Source organism: Triticum dicoccoides, chromosome 1B (genome assembly GCF_002162155.2).
Source record: "Triticum dicoccoides isolate Atlit2015 ecotype Zavitan chromosome 1B, WEW_v2.0, whole genome shotgun sequence".
Lineage (NCBI taxonomy): Eukaryota > Viridiplantae > Streptophyta > Magnoliopsida > Poales > Poaceae > Triticum > Triticum dicoccoides.
The window spans coordinates 125,422,836-125,440,396 of NC_041381.1; the positions used below are offsets into that span (position 1 = coordinate 125,422,836).

Here is a 17,561-nt window from a genome sequence, read left to right on the forward strand (position 1 = left end):
CCATTTAGAACCGCCATACACAAAACTGGGCCCACTTACCGCCCACGCAGCCCCGATGCACAAAACTGGGCCCACTTAACAAACCCATTTTGAGATAGTACCCCTCAAAAAAAATCTGTAGTGATAGTATTGTCTCAGAAAAAAAACTGTAGTGATAGTAGCGTTTCGCCATTGTAATTCCTCTGTGATGGACTTGCACAGGTTCTTTTCCCTCCTGAAACAAAATACATTCTTCCCAAGAAAAAAAATGCCAGAACATATGAGCTGCTTCATCTTCCAAAAATTACAACGTGGCACAGATCGGCCTTAGTTTCTTACAACATATACAACTCCGTTGAGCAGATAAATGATCAGAATACCAGATCCCCGGTTCTCTCAAGTTACAGATCACCATCAGTATATTCTCGATCATTTGGGGGTTTCAGGAAAACATCCTTGAAATCTAACTTTGCCTATACACCAGGCAGCAACAAAAATGGCTACATAAAGCCTGCTGCTGGATCATTGTATGGATGGATCAACACCCGACCGGTCAGGTGGAAACCCCGACATCTGCGAGGCTGCCGCCGCTTCTTCTGTGTGAACAATAAAACCTGTTCTAGGTCTCCGTCTGACATCAATTTTTATGCGAGTGTTCTCAACCATCTGAGGACACCGAGAAGGCCCGTGTCTAGAATAGGAGACCTTTGTTCAAGATCTGCGAGAAGACCAAATTCAGCCAAAAATATCACATCGTTCCACAATGGTCAACCTTCGTTGAGCTAAGGCATCTCTACTTCCTGGCGCCCATAATCATACATGCAAGAAACACTTCTTTCGATAAAATAACATCTGCTAAGAGATAGTAGGAACTCGGCTTAGTGTTTACCTATGTCTGCTGCAACACGATGAGCACACATGACCCCTGAAAATGCCACAGCAATCACTCCTTGCCCAGGAAAACAGCTGTCGCCGACGCAGTAAAGTCCATCTATTGACTGTAAATCAGATACTATAACTTCAGTTCTAGTAATCTTATATCACGATGGCATCACTTCGATCATTAGGTTAACAAAAAAAACTGTATCTTGAAATCTGTATTCTATTTAAGTAACTTACAGTGGTATTGAAAGGCATTGCCAGCAAACCCTTGGGTTTACCCCGTGGCATGGGTCCATATGTACCATCATTTCGGGCAAGAAATCTGCGGTGAGTTTTTGGGGATCCTACCTGGCAAAACCAAATATTAAATGAATGTTGTGTTACAAAATATATTGGTACCAGAAACCAAAATAAGGCCACTAAAGTTCACAGCATAGCCTTAAAGGAATGTGCAGTTAGCTCATGAAAGCCCATGATATAACATTCTACCTGGTTGGTGATGCATGGTGGTCTATCATGCATAATATAGTTTGCTGCACAAGGAACATGAAGAATCTGCTGAATACTCAAAACTTAACTGTGCTTTGGCTCAAAGAAAATATTCTAATACCTGAGTATTTGCTAATTGATATGGTTTATATCATTTGAAAGAAGTAAAAGGACTTGTCGCTTTCTATGTAGGGATGCAAGTGGACTGAGCCACAGCCCATTTTGTTTAATTGATGGTGCACTTATAGAGTTATAGTCCTATATATCCCTGGAAGTGTTTTTGGGAGGATATTTCTTTGGTAGTTCATTTTATGCAAAAGAGCAAATCATTTTATGGATTTTCAGCTGGACAAAACAGCCCAAAAGTGCATCCCTGTCGGCTGTCGGTGTACGTTTAGACCACTCTTCACTAGAGCTCATTATAGTGATTGAGGTATGGGGCTAACCTATAAATATTACCGCATATATACTGGGTAGATTGGCCGGTGCTGAGAGTAGGAAATATGACAAATAGACCAGATGGGATGCTCTAATGATCTTTTCCAATAATCATATTAAGTACTGCATCATAAATAGCTAATCATGTTTGCGCTGCTAACTACTACAGACTTGCTCATGCTCCCTTGTCAGTTTGAGGACTGGTAGCTAGCACTTTCAAGTTCAAACATGAAGTAGTCAAAATGAAATGATTGAAAATATTGACAGAATCCTGAGTTCCCGACATAGAAGGACTGTAAGAAGATACCTCCTTGAGGACTATTGAGTCTTGAAGACCAGGAAACAACTTATTTTCAAGTCTTCGTATGATCTCATTTGCCACAAGCTCCTTTTTCTGCTCATAATCCTTCCTAGGTAGACCCTGCCAAAGATTAAAGCAAAACAGTATTACGGGCATCAGTCAATACTTGTGTTCATACAAAAAGGCTTCGTTTGTACTCCCTCCGTTCCAAAATAGATGACCCAACTTTGTACTAACATTGTACCCAAAGTTAGTACAAAGTTGGGTCATCTATTTTGGAACGGAGGGAGTAATATTTTTTTGACATAATTTACATTTCAGCTAGAGCACTGACATACCTCCCAATCTTCTATACCTGCAGTTGTAAATATATGAAGTATGTGATGTCCTTCAGGAGCCAAGGATGGATCAAGAACTGTAGGGATACTTAAAAATATGCTTCCATAAGGCTTTTCCAAGTTCGACCAGTCATCCTGAAAGTTACACTCACAATTAAACTCGTTACAGATTAAAATGTCCATATCAAATTCACCACTAATGTGACAGTGACTCTAACCCTCAATGATGACATGCCCAGTAGCATACAACCTAGTGCGTACCTCCAGTACAAAATGGTGGCAATCAGTACCAGCAGGTAAAACTGAGGCTTTGACACCCAGATGAATGGATAGAAATGATGGCGCTTTAACATAGTTCTTCTGAAAGTTTTTCTCCTCTTCTGGAAGCTCTTCAGCCTTCACGAGTTTTCCTGTAAGTTCATGCATTTGTTAACTCCTGAAGGAGGAAACTGAACACATACTAAGTATGTACCAAAAAACTGTTCACACTGGCAGAATAATAACGGCAAGTTACAGTCGAGAAATATGGTTTTGGATGGTTGCAAAACATGAGAAGCAAAACTACGGCAAAGTTGCAGAAGATGAAGAACATTGTAACAAGTGAAAGTGAAAGAGATACTTTTCTAGCTTGACCATGAAAGGATATTCGCAGAATTACCAAATGTGTCCCATCTTGTGGCATTTGATATTACTGTTCTAGCGAATAACTCCTTCCCATTTGACAACCTCACTCCAACCTGTAGTAATGAAATGTTCAGCTGAGAAACCAAATCTAAACTTCAGACATTTGAAATCAGTAAGCTGAACTCACAGCTTTCCCATTTTCAAGAATAACATTGGTCACATTCGCCTTGTAACGTATTGCGCTGCCCTTTTCAACAAGGCCATTTGCCAAAGACACCGCAATACCACCAACACCACCAACTGGATAGTTAATTCCTCCAAAGTGCCTATCACACAATACCTGTCATGTTGACTTAGATAATTGGAGGTTGAATGATTTTCAAACAAAGGTCTGACAGATTAACATCGAACTTACCATGCTCGCGTTGATCATGGGTGTTTTCAAGGCATTGACTGTGCTCACAATAAAACACTACAAAAACCATAAATTGCTGTAATTCTTCAGATAAGCGAAAGTTGAACAAAAATGTATGCGTGGAAAAAAATTGAACAAGTGAGTAAACTCACAAATATCTCACACCTCAGCATCTATGAAGGATAGCAACTGCTGATCTTTTATGAACTTGCGAGCAATATCCCCAGCATTCTGTGGCAGATAGTATGCTGCATCATAGAAAAAATGATTCTATTATATCAAACAATCTTATTTCATAGTATCTCATATGAATTTATTTTTCTGTTGCTTTTGAGACTACAATTGTTTCAACTTCAGTTAACTAATTGTTCTAAATGATTTCTCTGTAGAGAAAATAAGGGTAAAACTTATTGAGGAATATAAGGATGCAGTTTTAATACCGAGAGTCAAGCATTCCAAAGGCTTCTTAAAAAATTGCCCGAATAGGTATAGAGGTTCTTCCAAGGACTTTAGTTCCAAAGAATTTAATGAATTGAAGATCTGTTCATACGAGACATAGATGTAAGTTGTGAAGGTTGCATAAGATAATAGCAACACAAAGGTAACAAATACAAGTAGTAGATAAAATAAAGACAATACCTTCCAACATATGCCATAGAATTTTAGGATTCCTTCTTTTTCATGCGGGAATTTGCTAACCAGCTCTTCAATGAAGTCATTATACTCCCTATGCACAAGAACGGAGAGGGCACCAGGTAGATGGAAATGAACCGTAGAAGGGTCTGGTATGACTTCCATCTTACATCCAACTGCTTCTAGTGCTTGTGTTATCAAATTTAAGTTTCCCTGGATGACAACACATGTCATACTTATTACCAAATATACCCATACACACACACAAAATACTTCGTGCAAAATATCTTCTACAAAAATGCAATGAAATCCAGCGCTATAAGCTAATGTGTGAGCATTTTCATGAGAGGCACACACAAGCACAGCACAGACCAACGCTACACTCTAGCATGCACCATGCTGTGCACACCCTGAACATTCAGGCATTCACACTTGGTCGTGCTCATTGTTGATAAGCTGCACAGTGGTCACCTGCCCCCTGTAATGCTGTCTGTAACATGGCCTTAAGCCCTCAACCTCAAAATCAGGGTTGTCTCTTTAAGCAAAACAGTCCAAGTGCAAACTACACTAATCATGGCATCTTCAGGCACCGGATGCCCGCAAAACAGTAAGTCGTCAACTAATTTAAACAACCAAGCAAATCACAAGTCCCACCTCTCAGTTCACACCCAGCCTATCCTTACCACACCAGAGCACAAATTCGCAGTGCAAAGCTTTACCCTTCAAATATTTCTCTCGGTGATCACAAGGCACAGCACAGGCACAGCACACGGAATCAACAAATTCACGGGTCGGAGCCAGAAATTTAACCGCGCAGCTACCAAGTTGCACTCATAACAAATTTTGTGCTGAAAATGGAGCGAATCAAAAGCCCCGGGCAACAGTTCAGCACAAGTGGGACGCCGGCGCTCTGCCCCGCTTTACCTTGTCGGAGAACCCGAACATGACGGAGGAGCCGACGTCGAAGGTGAACCCGTCGCGGCGGTAGTACCCGGAGCTGCCCCCGGGGATGATGTACTTCTCGAGGACCAGCACCCGCGCCCCTTTGGCGGCCAGCTGGGTCGCCGCCACCAGGCCCCCGATCCCCGACCCGACCACTATCGCGTCGTATCGCTCTCCGTCGCCTCCCTCTCCTCCCGGGGACTTCTCCGCGGCCAACACCGCCGCCGCCGCCTGCCTCTCCGACACCACCGCCACTCTCCTCCCCCTGGTACCTCCGCGGGTCTCGCCGCCGAGAGGACGGGGGCGGGAGGGGTGGTGCGCGATGGGCGCGGGGAGGCGCGGGGAGTGGTGGAGGCACCGCGCCGTGAGGGGCGAGAAGAGGAGCGGCATGGCGGCGGGGCGTGGGGGCGAAGGAGAAATCCGGCTGGGGCGTCGTTTTGTGTGGCGTCGGGTCGGGTATTTGTTCCGGTTTGGAGCGGAGTGGAGGAATCTGGTGGGGAGGGAGAAGGGTGGATGCCGCGGCGGGAAGGGGACGAAGAAAGCGAGGAGGAGGGAGTGGAGGGAAGAGGATGAGGAGGCGGGCACGGACGGCCGCCGACGGTGGGCCAGAGTGGTGACACGCATGGTGGTCAAACCCTCTCAAACGCAACCATCCCGACTGGAACCTGCTAGCCGTCGGTCGACCGGCCAGACTCCAGGCCGGTCGCCGCGCGGGCTGTTGGATCACAAACATCCCAACCGTTTGATCTTGGTCTCTTTGTCCCCGATCCGCCTCCTCGTGTGAACACGGAAGAAGCACTCCTTCGCCCCTCATCGTGCCACCCCGCTGCCTCGGCGCGCACAACTCTACCTCATCAGCGCGCGCCACATGGGGTTGGTCTCAGGCGAGGGACGACTCGAGCGCTCGAAGATTTTGTCGTCGTCACAACACTTGACGCCGTCATAGCAAACGTCGTATGCATCAAAGCAATCGTCGCACGCCCGCAGCCCCGATCGCATTAGTTGTCGCTCGCCGTCATAGCTTCGGAGCCCGTCGTCACACAGTTCCAACATGCTGAGATGCTAAAATTTCGTCGCAACCCGCCCAGTTACTTCGTCCACGCTAACCCATAGCAAAATTTCGTCGACCAAAACCCTGCTAAAAACGACTGCTTTCTCGACATCATCTTCGATTGGGTCTCCATCGGGCCCAACTACTGCTTTAACATCGCTAAAGTCTACCCTATCCTCGGCCACCACCGTGACTCTGGCCAGGTTCAAGAACATCGAGTGCAATGGGATCCAGCTGGGCGTCGGCTTGCGGTCAAGCCGAATTTCGCGCAGGAGAATGCCAGGACTGTTGGGGAACGCAGTAATATTCAAAAAAAATCCTACGATCATGCAAGATCTATCACTAGGTGATGCATAGCAATGAGAGGAGAGAGTGTTGTCTACGTACCCTCGTAGACCGAAAGCGGAAGCGTTATGACAACGCGGTTGATATATCGTACGTCTTCACGATCTGACCGATCCTAGCACCGAAGGTACGGCACCTCCGCGATCTGCACACGTTCAGCTCGGTGACGTCCCGCGAACTCTAGATCCAGCTAAGGTCGAGGGAGAGTTTCGTCAGCACGATAGCGTGGTGACGGTGATGATGAAGTTACCAGCGCAGGGCTTCGCCTAAGCACTACGACGATATGACCGAGGTGTATAACTGTGGAGGGCGGTACCGCACACGGCTAAACCATCAACTTGTGTCTATGAGGTGCCCCCCTCCCTCGTATATAAAGGAGTGGAGGAGGGGGAGGGCCGACCCTCTCATGGCGCGCCCAAGCGGGGAGTCCTACTCCCGGTGGGAGTATAATCCCCCTTGCCTAGTTGGAGTAGGAGAGGAAGGAAGGGGGAGAGAGAGGGAAGGAAAGGCCCCTCCCCCACCCAACGGATTGGGCTTGGAGGGTCGCCCTCCACCTGTCCGCCTCCTCCTCTCTTCAACTAAGGCCCAATAAGGCCCATACACTCCCCGGGGGGTTCCGGTAACCCCCCGGCACTCCGGTTTTATCCGAAACTTCTCCGGAACACTTCCGGTCCCAAATATAGTCGTCCAATATATCAATCTTTATGTCTCTACCATTTCGAGACTCCTCATCATGTTCGTGATCACATCCGGGACTCCGAACAATCTTCGGTTCATCAAAACACATAAACTCATAATATCAATCGTCATTGAATGTAAAGCATGCGGACCCTATGGGTTCGAGAACTATGTAGACATGACCGAGACACGTCTCCGGTCAATAACCAATAGCAGAACCTGGATGCTCATATTGGTTCCTACATATTCTACGAAGATCTTTATCGGTCAAACCGCATAACAACATACATTGTTCCCTTTGTCATCGGTATGTTACTTGCCCGAGATTCGATCGTCGGTATCCCAATATCTAGCTCAATCTCGTTACCGCAAGTCTCTTTACTCGTTCCATAATACTGTTGGGGAACGTAGTAAATTCAAAAGTTTTCCTACGCACACACAAGATCATGGTGATGCATAGCAACGAGAGGGGAGAGTGTGTCCACGTACCCTTGTAGACCGAAAGCGGAAGAGTTAGCACAATGCGGTTGATGTAGTCGTACGTCTTCACGATCCGATCGATCAAGTACCGAACGCACGGCACCTCCGAGTTCAGCACATGTTCAACTCGATAACGTCCCTCGAACTCTGATCCAGCCGGCTTTGAGGGAGAGTTCCGTCAGCACGACGGCGTGGTGACGATGATGATGTTCTACCGACGCAGGGCTTCGCCTAAGCACCGCTATGATATTATCGAGGTGGACTATGGTGCAGGGGGCACCGCACACGGCTAATAGATCCAAGGGATCAATTGTTGTGTCTATGGGGTGCCCTCCTCCTCCGTATATAAAGGAGGGGAGGAGGGGGCCGGCCAGGAGGAGGAGGCGCGCCCAAGGGAGGAGTCCTACTCCCACCGGGAGTAGGACTCCTCCTTTTCCTACTTGGAGAGGGAGAGGGAAGGAAGAGGAAGGAGGGAGGAAGGAAAGGGGGGCCGACCCCCTTCCCAATTCGAATTGGGCTTGGGGGGGCGCCCCCTCCCTTGCCCCTTTCCCCTCCTTTCCACTAAAGCCCATTAAGGCCCATATACCTCCCGAGGGGTTCCGATAACCTCCTGGTGCTCCGGTATTATCCCGATCTCACTGGAACCATTCCGGTGTCCAAATATAGTCGTCCAATATATCAATCTTTACGTCTCAACCATTTCGAGACTCCTCGTCATGTCCGTGATCACATCCAGGACTCCGAACTACCTTCGGTACATCAAAACACATAAACTCATAATATAACTGTCATCAAACTTTAAGCGTGCGGACCCTACGGGTTCGATAACTATGTAGACATGACCGACACACGTCTCCGGTCAATAACCAATAGTGGAACTTGGATGCTCATATTGGCTCCCACATATTCTACGAAGATCTTTATCGGTCAAACTGTATAACGACATACGTTGTTCCCTTTGTCATCGGTATGTTACTTGCCCGAGATTCAATCATCGGTATCTCAATACCTAGTTCAATCTCGTTACCGGCAAGTCTCTTTACTTGTTCCGTAATACATCATCCCTCAACTAACTCATTAGTTGCAATGCTTGCAAGGCTTATAGTGATGTGCATTACCGAGTGGGCCCAGAGATACCTCTCTGACAATCGGAGTGACAAATCCTAATCTTGAAATACGCCAACCCAACAAGTACCTTTGGAGACACCTGTAGAGCACCTTTATAATCACCCAGTTACGTTGTGATGTTTGGTAGCACACAAAGTGTTCCTCCGGTAAACGGGAGTTGCATAATCTCATAGTCATAGGAACATGTATAAGTCATGAAGAAAGCAATAGCAACATACTAAACGATCAAGTGCTAAGCTAACAGAATAGGTCAAGTCAATCACATCATTCTCCTAATGATGTGATCCCGTTAATCAAATGACAACTCTTTGTCCATAGCTAGGAAACATAATCATCTTTGATTAACGAGCTAGTCAAATAGAGGCATACTAATGACACTTTTGTCTATGTATTCACACATGTATCATGTTTCCGGTTAATACAATTCTAGCATGAATAATAAACATTTATCATGATATAAAGAAATAAATAATAACTTTATTATTGCCTCCAGGGCATATTTCCTTCAAATACTTCATCCCACAACTAACTCATTAGTCATAATGCTTGCAAGTCTTATAGTGATGAGTATTACCGAAAGGGCCTAGAGATACCTCTCTGAAACATGGGGTGACAAATCCTAATCTCGATCAATGCCAACCCAACAAACACCTTCGGAGACACCTGTAGAGCACCTTTATAATCACACATTTACGTTGTGACATTTGGTAGCACACAAAATGTCCTTCCGGTATTCGAGAGTTGCATAATCTCATAGTCTGAGGAACTTGTATAAGTCATGAAGAAAGCAGTAGCAATGAAACTGACACGATCATAATGCTAAGCTAACGGATGGGTCATGTCCATCACACCATTCTCCTAATGATGTGATCTCGTTAATCAAGTGACAACACATGTCTATGGTTAGGAAACATAACTATCTTTGATTAACGAGCTAGTTAAGTAGAGGCATATTAGGGACTATATGTTTTGTCTATGTATTCACACATGTACTAAGTTTCCGGTTAATACAATTCTAGCATGAATAATAAACATTTATCATGAATTAAGGAAATAAATAATAATTTTATTATTGCCTCTAGGGCATATTTCCTTCAAGGACCTCTCCTCTTCTAACAGGTACGTGAGCCTAGCCGTGTGTGTTGTTTCAATTTGTTCACTCTCGTCCATTGGCGACAGAGAGGCGACGGTTCCAGCCCTCCTTTGGACGTCGGTGAGGTGGTGACCTCCTCCCCCTCCCTCCGCTGCTCCGGCGGCTGGAGGAGGGTGGTGGGCTCCCGTTTCTCTCCCGTTTGGTCCATAGGTTTAGGGTCTCGTCTTCATCTAGTAGCAGCAGTTTGGTGGGGCTGGTGCTTCGTCGAATAAGGTGGCCTCGGTTTCTCCCTCACCATGGCGGTGTCCGTCCCGGCGACACCGTTGAGCCGATGGCCTCGTCTGATCGCCGTTCCTTCGCAGCGGTGGGCTCTTTGTTTGGTGCTGGAACAAGGTTGGTGGTCCGGCGGCGGCAAATTTGGTGTTCTTCCCCGGCAACAGTCGTGGATTCGCTGGATTGGATCTAGGTCAGCGTGGGGAATGTCCCCGTCCGACTTGCCACATCGTCAAGTGCCTGTTCTACAGGCCTGTTCTTCGGTTCAGAATGCCTTGATGTCTATGGCGCTGGCCTAGATTTCAGCTTGTTGGTTCTCCGTCGCTTTCTCTGGTGTGCATCTCGATGGCGCCGGCGAACGACGACGATTTCAGATCGGTTTGTTTGCAGGGACCCAAAGGAATTACTTGTAATATTCTTATATTTGAGGGTTTTTTTTTTTGCAAAGTTTCCTGGACACCTGTCATTCCTAGTTTTTCCGTTTCTAGTTTTTCCGTACATTCCACATGATGTACTCTTTTTATTTGATATAATATAATGTGTGGTTCTCTCTAAAAAAACAGGTACGTGGGCCTTCTCCCTGGACCAACACATGGACCTAGCCCTGTATAGTCGTACAGAGAGCACTAATGTTGTATGGCTTGACGAGGTCCATCATGTGTCGAGGAACTCTTGCCTATTGATTGTAACCCAGTGCATATGCAATAAAACTCTTTTACCAGCGGAAAAAAAACAGCATGGACCTGGCCTGGCACCGGCTGGGAACCTGCAGCTATATGTACATGGGAGGTTTGCTAAAAAAAACCTGGGAGGATGCAATGAGCAATCGATCCAGTGGATCACGGCACGGCAGCTTTTTTTTTTTGTGCGTGAGATCGGCAGCTTGTTCTTCGTCTACCTCTCAATTTTTGTATCCCGAATTCAATTCGATCTTGTAATCGTTCCTTGCTACTTCAATTCGCTGAGATAATCGTAAATCGAGAGTGAGGGAGTACTGGTACCTAACATGAGCCATCGAAACATGTACATTGGACCTGCAGCTTGTACAGCTTGTGAACGACCAAACTGCTGAATCAAACTTTTGTGCAACCAAACTTGCATATTTTTTCCTTTTTTTCTGAAAACCCCTTATATTAATTAATTAAAAACATTCATACAATCATCTGTTACAACTTCAGCCACGCAGGGCGAAACACTATTAAGAAGCACATCATGAAACCTATTAACAAAACTGAACTTAGCAATATCATGCGTCACCCTATTAGCCCTTCTTTTAATCTTGGATATCTTGAAGCTTGTCATCAACCTAGAAATGCTCAATGCTTTCATCTTAAGATCAACTAGGGGAGACTTGTCCAAATAATCGTTTCCAAGAAACTTGCATTTTTTTTCTATAAATGACACTTTTATTAACTCAAAATGTAGTATCAAGAAGATACATCAAACTTGCATATAAAAGCAATTGAGCAAAATGTTTAATCTGCTAAATCGTAACTTTTGTACCATGAAAACTATGCACATTAACCGGATGTCTCAGGTTGCCGATGCACCTGCCATCTTGTCCCCAAGGAAGCAGGAATGCTGGGGAATATGATGTAGACTACTCTATCTTAAATCCTAAACGATCTAGGGCTCTTTGGCTCCTTAGCTCTGGGGCTACCTAAAGCAGTTTATCAATAGTTGTTCAGGTACAAATACTCTGAGATAACACTGGAAGGCCGTGCAATTACAAGGCACATAGAGGGTAACCATCTCCGGCTGATAACATGTCATGTTCTTTGGTGAACCCGAGTATGAAGTGAAATCAGGTCGAATTGCGTCTCAAAGAAAAGATGCAAGGGTACACATTAAATACCATATACAAAATGAATGTCATAAGAGGATTCGAGGCTGCCATCTCAATATAATAAGTTAAATCAAAAAGTATCATGCTAGATTTGTGTTGCTCAAAATTTGAACAGGATGTGGGTCTACAGATCAGTTACCAGCAAGACCATAAAGGACTTGCAAACTGACACTGAACCTGCAGCTTGGACAGTCTGACCAATCGAACTCATGTGCAAGCAAAACTTTTATAGAAGTAAAATCAAACTGCTGAATCAACTACTACTGTGCAAGCAAAAAATGAATACACAAGCCAAATGTGCAAGCTGCTGAATCAAACATTTGTGCCGTGAAAGCTTTATGAATGTAGGACCAAACTGGAATGTTAAACTAAGAGCAGAGTAAAAATATTTAGCAGCTGACCTCCAGTGTGAGAATGACAATGCTTAAAAACAATGTGCCAGACGGAAATTTGTATTCAACGAAAAATGTTAGAATGTCAAAATCCAACAGTAAAACATGCTAAAAAGAAATAAAAGAAATTGAAAGACAAAGTAATGAGAAAACTATGAACGAATACACTTTGCTCCTTTCTACTCCCTCCATCCGGAAATACTTGTCGGAGAAATGGATAAAAATAGATGTATCTAGAACTTAAATACATCTAGATACATCCATCCCTGCGACAAGTATTTCCGGTCGGAGGGAGTATTTGCAATAGTGGAATGGATGCATTAAAAGGAAAATAGCTAGAAAACTTTCCAAAATCTGTTACATCATTATGAAATGGACTGCAAGATAAACTCGCAGCAGTGCATTTCATTTTAGGCACCATGATGATCTACACTCCCTGACAGAAAGCACACAATAGCACAGGGTGCAAATTCACACATAAAAACTGCTGGAGGCAACTTAATAAAGCGAACAGAAACTGGATAACATCCATACCCACTGCCCATAACCATAGCAGATCTTTACATAAAGTGCTAAGGAAGGGTGTCGCTGAAACTACACATGCAGGTTGATAACTCACAAGGGGCTCAAAAATTGTCTGGAAATTGCATCCATGTGAATACAAACGACTACACCACCCGATTAATAGTTCATTCAACTAATGGGCTAACGAAAACGCGTACATATAATATTTCTCCAGCACCAAAGGCAACAGCTAGATGAACCTGCAACGCCTTTGCAAGTGCAAGTCTAACATTAACCGGCATTAAGATGATAGACCGTTAACAGGCACACACCTTTATCCCCAACTACCTGAAATGTGCCTTACTCTCGCTCAATCTGAATGGTCACATGACTGATGTTGTACTCTGCCTTGATGTAGCCAATGACCTTGTCAAGCATTTTATCAGCATCCGCATCCTGCGTGATCGTCACATGGCATGCCAAGAGCACCTTCCCCACTGTGATAGCCCAGATGTGCAGCTCATGGACAGCAATCACACCTTCCATCTCACGGAGACCACTCTCAAGCCTGGTGGCATCGATCTCACGGGGGGTGCTCTCCATAAGGACCTCAAGTATGTTCCGGATCATCTTGATTGTGGTGAATAGTACAATCACAGAGAAGATGAGGGTGCATATGAGATCAATAATCTTCCATTCCGGCTTGTACCAGATGAGAGCCCCTCCAATCATTACGCCGATGCTCTGGATGGAGTCCCCAATTACATGCAGATAGGCACTGTGAACATTGATGTTACGGCGAGGCTTCTTAGCAGGCTTGGCTCCAGGCTGGGCACTCTCACAATCTCCATCATGTTTAAGCAATGGTTGCTCAACATCCTGATGTTGTCCAGTGCTCGAATGAGAGTGATGATTAGTTGTAACAGTAATAGAAGTACCATGGCTGTGCTCATGGTGATGTACATGGCCCTGCTCATGATCTCCATGATGGGAATGGTCATCCTCTGAGTTACCGTGATCGTGGTCATGTGAATGTCCATGGCCATGACCATGGCTGTGCCCATGTCCACCGTGCCCATGGTCATGACCAAGCAACACTGCCATTATGATGTTAACAAACAAACCAAAAGCTGATACAGCAAACATGAGGGAGCCCTGTACCTCGCCGCTTTCATTAATGAGCCTCATAATAGCTTCGTAGACAAGTATGCCAGCGAGGAGCCATATAAGCTGAATGGAAACCAATGCCCCAAGAATCTCTATACGGAAAAATCCATATGACTGCTGAGGTGTCGCTTCCCAACCAGCTGCCCATAGGGAGAACAAAGATATGGCAAAGGCTGCAACATCCGAAAGGAGATGGGCAGCATCAGTCAAGATTGCAAGACTGTTTGCTTTGATGCCTCCAACCACTTCAACCGCCATGAATATAACACAAAGGATCACAGCAATTAGGAGCTTCTTCATGGATGCAGACCTTTCCTTTGAATCTTTGGAGGTGTTACTGACATCAGAAAAGTCGCAAGCAGCACCTCTGCAAATTTTGTTCCCAGCTGCTCCAGAAGCGGATGAGATGTCCATGGTTACTTCAGGAACATGGGGCGTAGATGAATTATGGCTGTCCATCTAGAAACAACAACTGAGTCAATACACGAGTACAATAATGATACTATATCTACTATAATACACAGATGCTATAAGAAAAAATTATGTGCGTAGTTCCTTACTTCTAGTAACCAGTGCGAAAAATGAAGGGAAAGAGATCACAAGTGCCCACATATGAAAAATACTATCACAAGTAGAAATGAAAAAGGTAAAACTTACGAGAATATTGGTATGCAGAAATAATAGTCAAATAAGATCACAATCCAAAGGGGATATTTGCACACATGACAGTCATTAAGATTGAAATCCACAGGATATGGTTTAACATAACTTTGGCGCAAGTGGGTCATCTTTAGCATATTTTAGCATGCAGTTCATAACAATGGCACACCTGGACCACATCCTAACTGATAAATTGGATGACATCAGCTATGAAAAGGTCAGCCAAGGCAAAGTCAATATTCAGTAGGTTCACAAAACATGGCAGGAATCTGGAGCTTGCTAGCCAAACAATATATATGCCTACGAACTAACGATATTGATTCGAGATAAAACTAACTTTCCACCTTTATGTGAACATGGAGCAGAGCAACTAGAGTGGCCAAAGCTAGCAAATTCAAAAAAGAATTAACAGAAAGTACATTAGCTTAAGTTTATAATATGAAACAGAGACTCAAAACTTTGAACAAAATCACTGTACGGGCACTGCAAAATTAATTGGTTTTCACGAGTCCTACCCCACGAATTCGATCCACCTAAAACCTCAACAAGAAGTATCAGAACAGTAAACCGGCAAGACAACACAGACATCAACACTACTAATCTGCAAACAAACATAAGAACACAGATATCCACCTACCAAATTACCGGAGATCAATCAGATACCCGGCATTCAGTCGCGGAGAAAAAAGATGCCTCTTCTACCCAAATATTCACCAATCTGGTAGTAGACACAGCTAATTCAGAAACGGACATTATTCGGGTCACAAGATGCTGCGCGGAATGACGGAAAAAAGCGAACACAAATTGGAGTTTGGCACCACGGGAGGCTAGGCTAGTAGGGGCAGCTGGGATGGATAAGTACTCGACGCGAAGGAGACCAACAAAGCGAAGCGGAGTGATTGATTAATCCGCCACGGCACGCCGCTGGCGGACAAGCGAGTACGCGCGGACGAACTCGGCCACCAACCACCTCCAGACCAACGGAATCGCGTCGCAAGGACCCAGCGCGGAAACCAACAAAATAAACATGCGCGGAGACAGCGACCCGCGATCCAATTCCTCCGATCAGGATACTACTAGGAGTAGCAGTAGCATCCTTCGAATTTTCTTCCCGCAATCTCTGACCCTAACCGCCCCGATCCAACCCCCAGCCGCGCGTCCACAATCACCGCTAACAGAAACCCACAACCGAAACTGAAAAAAAAACGCAGCGGAGACGCCACGGGAGAACCGAAGCACGCGTGGCGCGCAGAAACCGCACGAGACGGAACGGAACCGGTAAATCTTCTCGCCATGGATGGTCCATTGGTGGGAACGGGACGACGGAGCGGAGTAGAAAATCAATCCACGCAACAACCCTTAGTTCCGGCGGGGCAATCAGAGAGAGGAGGGGGAAGAGGGAGAGGCTGAGGCTGTGGCGAGGCGCTAACCTGGATGGACGGAGCCTCGGCAGGAGCAGCGCCGCCGCCGCCGCCGCCGCCACGGAGTCTGGGGGACGCGACGGGAGGGGGCGAGGGAGGCGGTTCGTGGAGACGACGAAGTGTGGAGGGGAGGCGTGAGCCGCGAGGGGATGTGACAGAAAAGGGGGCGAGCGGAAGGGTAGTCCGGTAATTTGTGTCGGTAAAGGAAAGGAGGACTCCCCCGTGCCGAAAACGGATCCCTCCCTCGATGCCGAGCTCCGATCCTCTGGATTCTCCCGCACACGCACGGTTTACCGTGTCAATCAATCAACCAAAAGAAAACAGCTTCGTGTATTTTACTTCGCGGTTAAAAAAAATGCAACGAAGCACGTCAAGAAAAAAAATGCAACGAAACGGGCATGTTTCAATTCAAAACACGTGACGACTACGACTACGCACGTTATGGAGTTTTGTGCCGCAATTAATTAAAACCAAAACTGATTTGAGCTGAAATCCAGTCAATGCTACTAGAGGGGAAAACAAAGACCCGGACGGAGACACATGAAAATTCGCCAACGTAGCAGCGGTGGGTTAAGAAACAAGGGGAAATATTCGCAAAAAAGAAACACAAGAAGAAAGGGGCAGGTGGGATTACTAGTAGAGGTTCAAATAAAGCAGCAGCGCGAGAGATGATGATGGTCGGGCCACCAAAGCGGCTGGACGAAGGAAGAGGGTCTCGCACGGCTCCGCGCCGTCGGGAACCTTGTGCCCCAACCAACCTCTTTCTTGGCGCCGCCGCGCCGCCGCCCTACGACGTGGACACGGGAAAAGGGGGAGGAGGAGATCGACGGGGACGAGGTGGAAGGAGCGAGAACGTCTGCGACGACAGAAAAAGGAAGGAAGCGCACAGTACCCATAAACGATGACGGAAAAAATCTCTTGAGCGGATGTCGGCAACTACGGAACTGGGGTTGAATGTTGGCTCGATGATTGGAGCGGGAGATTGGTTTACCTGTGTCTGCTCTGGACGCCGGCGGCCGGCCGGCGAGCCACGGGAGCGCGGGGGGCGGCGGGAGGTGGTGGGCGATCTTCACGCGCGGGCGTCGGCGGGGTTGAGGAGGCGGACTGGTGCTGGTAGGAGGAGGGATGGGTCGGGTGGACAGGTGCCGTGCGGATCTTCGTTTTATAAAGCCCAGCTGACACGAACAGAACAGGCAAGGGGTTTCTTCATGGCGTACTACTGAGACAAACCTAGCTAAAACAGCAAGGTTCAGAAAGAAAAAGTTGGAATAGAAAAGGCAGACGTAGAGCGGCCGCGCAGGGCAGAACAGAAATTGTCAGCAGTCGGCTCCTTCCGGGTTTTCCAACTATGGCTGTTTGACTGCAAGTCCAGATTTTGTTTGAATTTTAATTTAAATACCTCAAACCTTTTTTTTTTAGAACCAAATACCTCAAACCTTGACTCTGCCTGTTTCTACCCTACCCTTCGTGTCATCGTCGATG

At 46.0% G+C, this 17,561-nt stretch overlaps 2 protein-coding genes across 4 annotated transcripts; both read right to left on the reverse strand.

Moving 5' to 3' along the window:
- Nucleotides 1–239: 239 nt before the first annotated feature.
- Nucleotides 240–5,611, reverse strand: LOC119322939 (prolycopene isomerase, chloroplastic-like). Its single transcript, XM_037596484.1, has 13 exons — nucleotides 5,024–5,611; nucleotides 4,106–4,312; nucleotides 3,907–4,006; nucleotides 3,632–3,714; nucleotides 3,467–3,523; nucleotides 3,239–3,391; nucleotides 3,086–3,164; nucleotides 2,689–2,837; nucleotides 2,428–2,562; nucleotides 2,096–2,209; nucleotides 1,099–1,209; nucleotides 869–977; nucleotides 240–697 (listed from the first exon to the last, which is right to left on the reverse strand). Exons 1-13 carry the CDS (start codon nucleotides 5,429–5,431, stop codon nucleotides 624–626), a joined length of 1,779 nt encoding a protein of 592 aa, XP_037452381.1. The 5' UTR covers nucleotides 5,432–5,611; the 3' UTR covers nucleotides 240–623.
- A 7,194-nt stretch (nucleotides 5,612–12,805) lies between these two features.
- On the reverse strand, nucleotides 12,806–17,226 carry LOC119322947 (metal tolerance protein 1-like). 3 transcript variants are annotated; one of them, XM_037596500.1, is made up of 2 exons: nucleotides 17,071–17,226; nucleotides 12,806–14,457 (listed from the first exon to the last, which is right to left on the reverse strand). In XM_037596500.1, the coding sequence occupies exon 2, from the start codon at nucleotides 14,455–14,457 to the stop codon at nucleotides 13,192–13,194; it is 1,266 nt and encodes a 421-aa protein (XP_037452397.1). In that variant the 5' UTR covers nucleotides 17,071–17,226; the 3' UTR covers nucleotides 12,806–13,191. The 3 variants fall into 3 exon arrangements, with proteins under 3 accessions (XP_037452397.1, XP_037452392.1, XP_037452404.1); XM_037596495.1 differs by lacking the exon at nucleotides 17,071–17,226 and adding an exon at nucleotides 16,089–16,230; XM_037596507.1 differs by lacking the exon at nucleotides 17,071–17,226 and adding an exon at nucleotides 15,296–15,537.
- Between the last annotated feature and the right edge of the window lie 335 nt (nucleotides 17,227–17,561).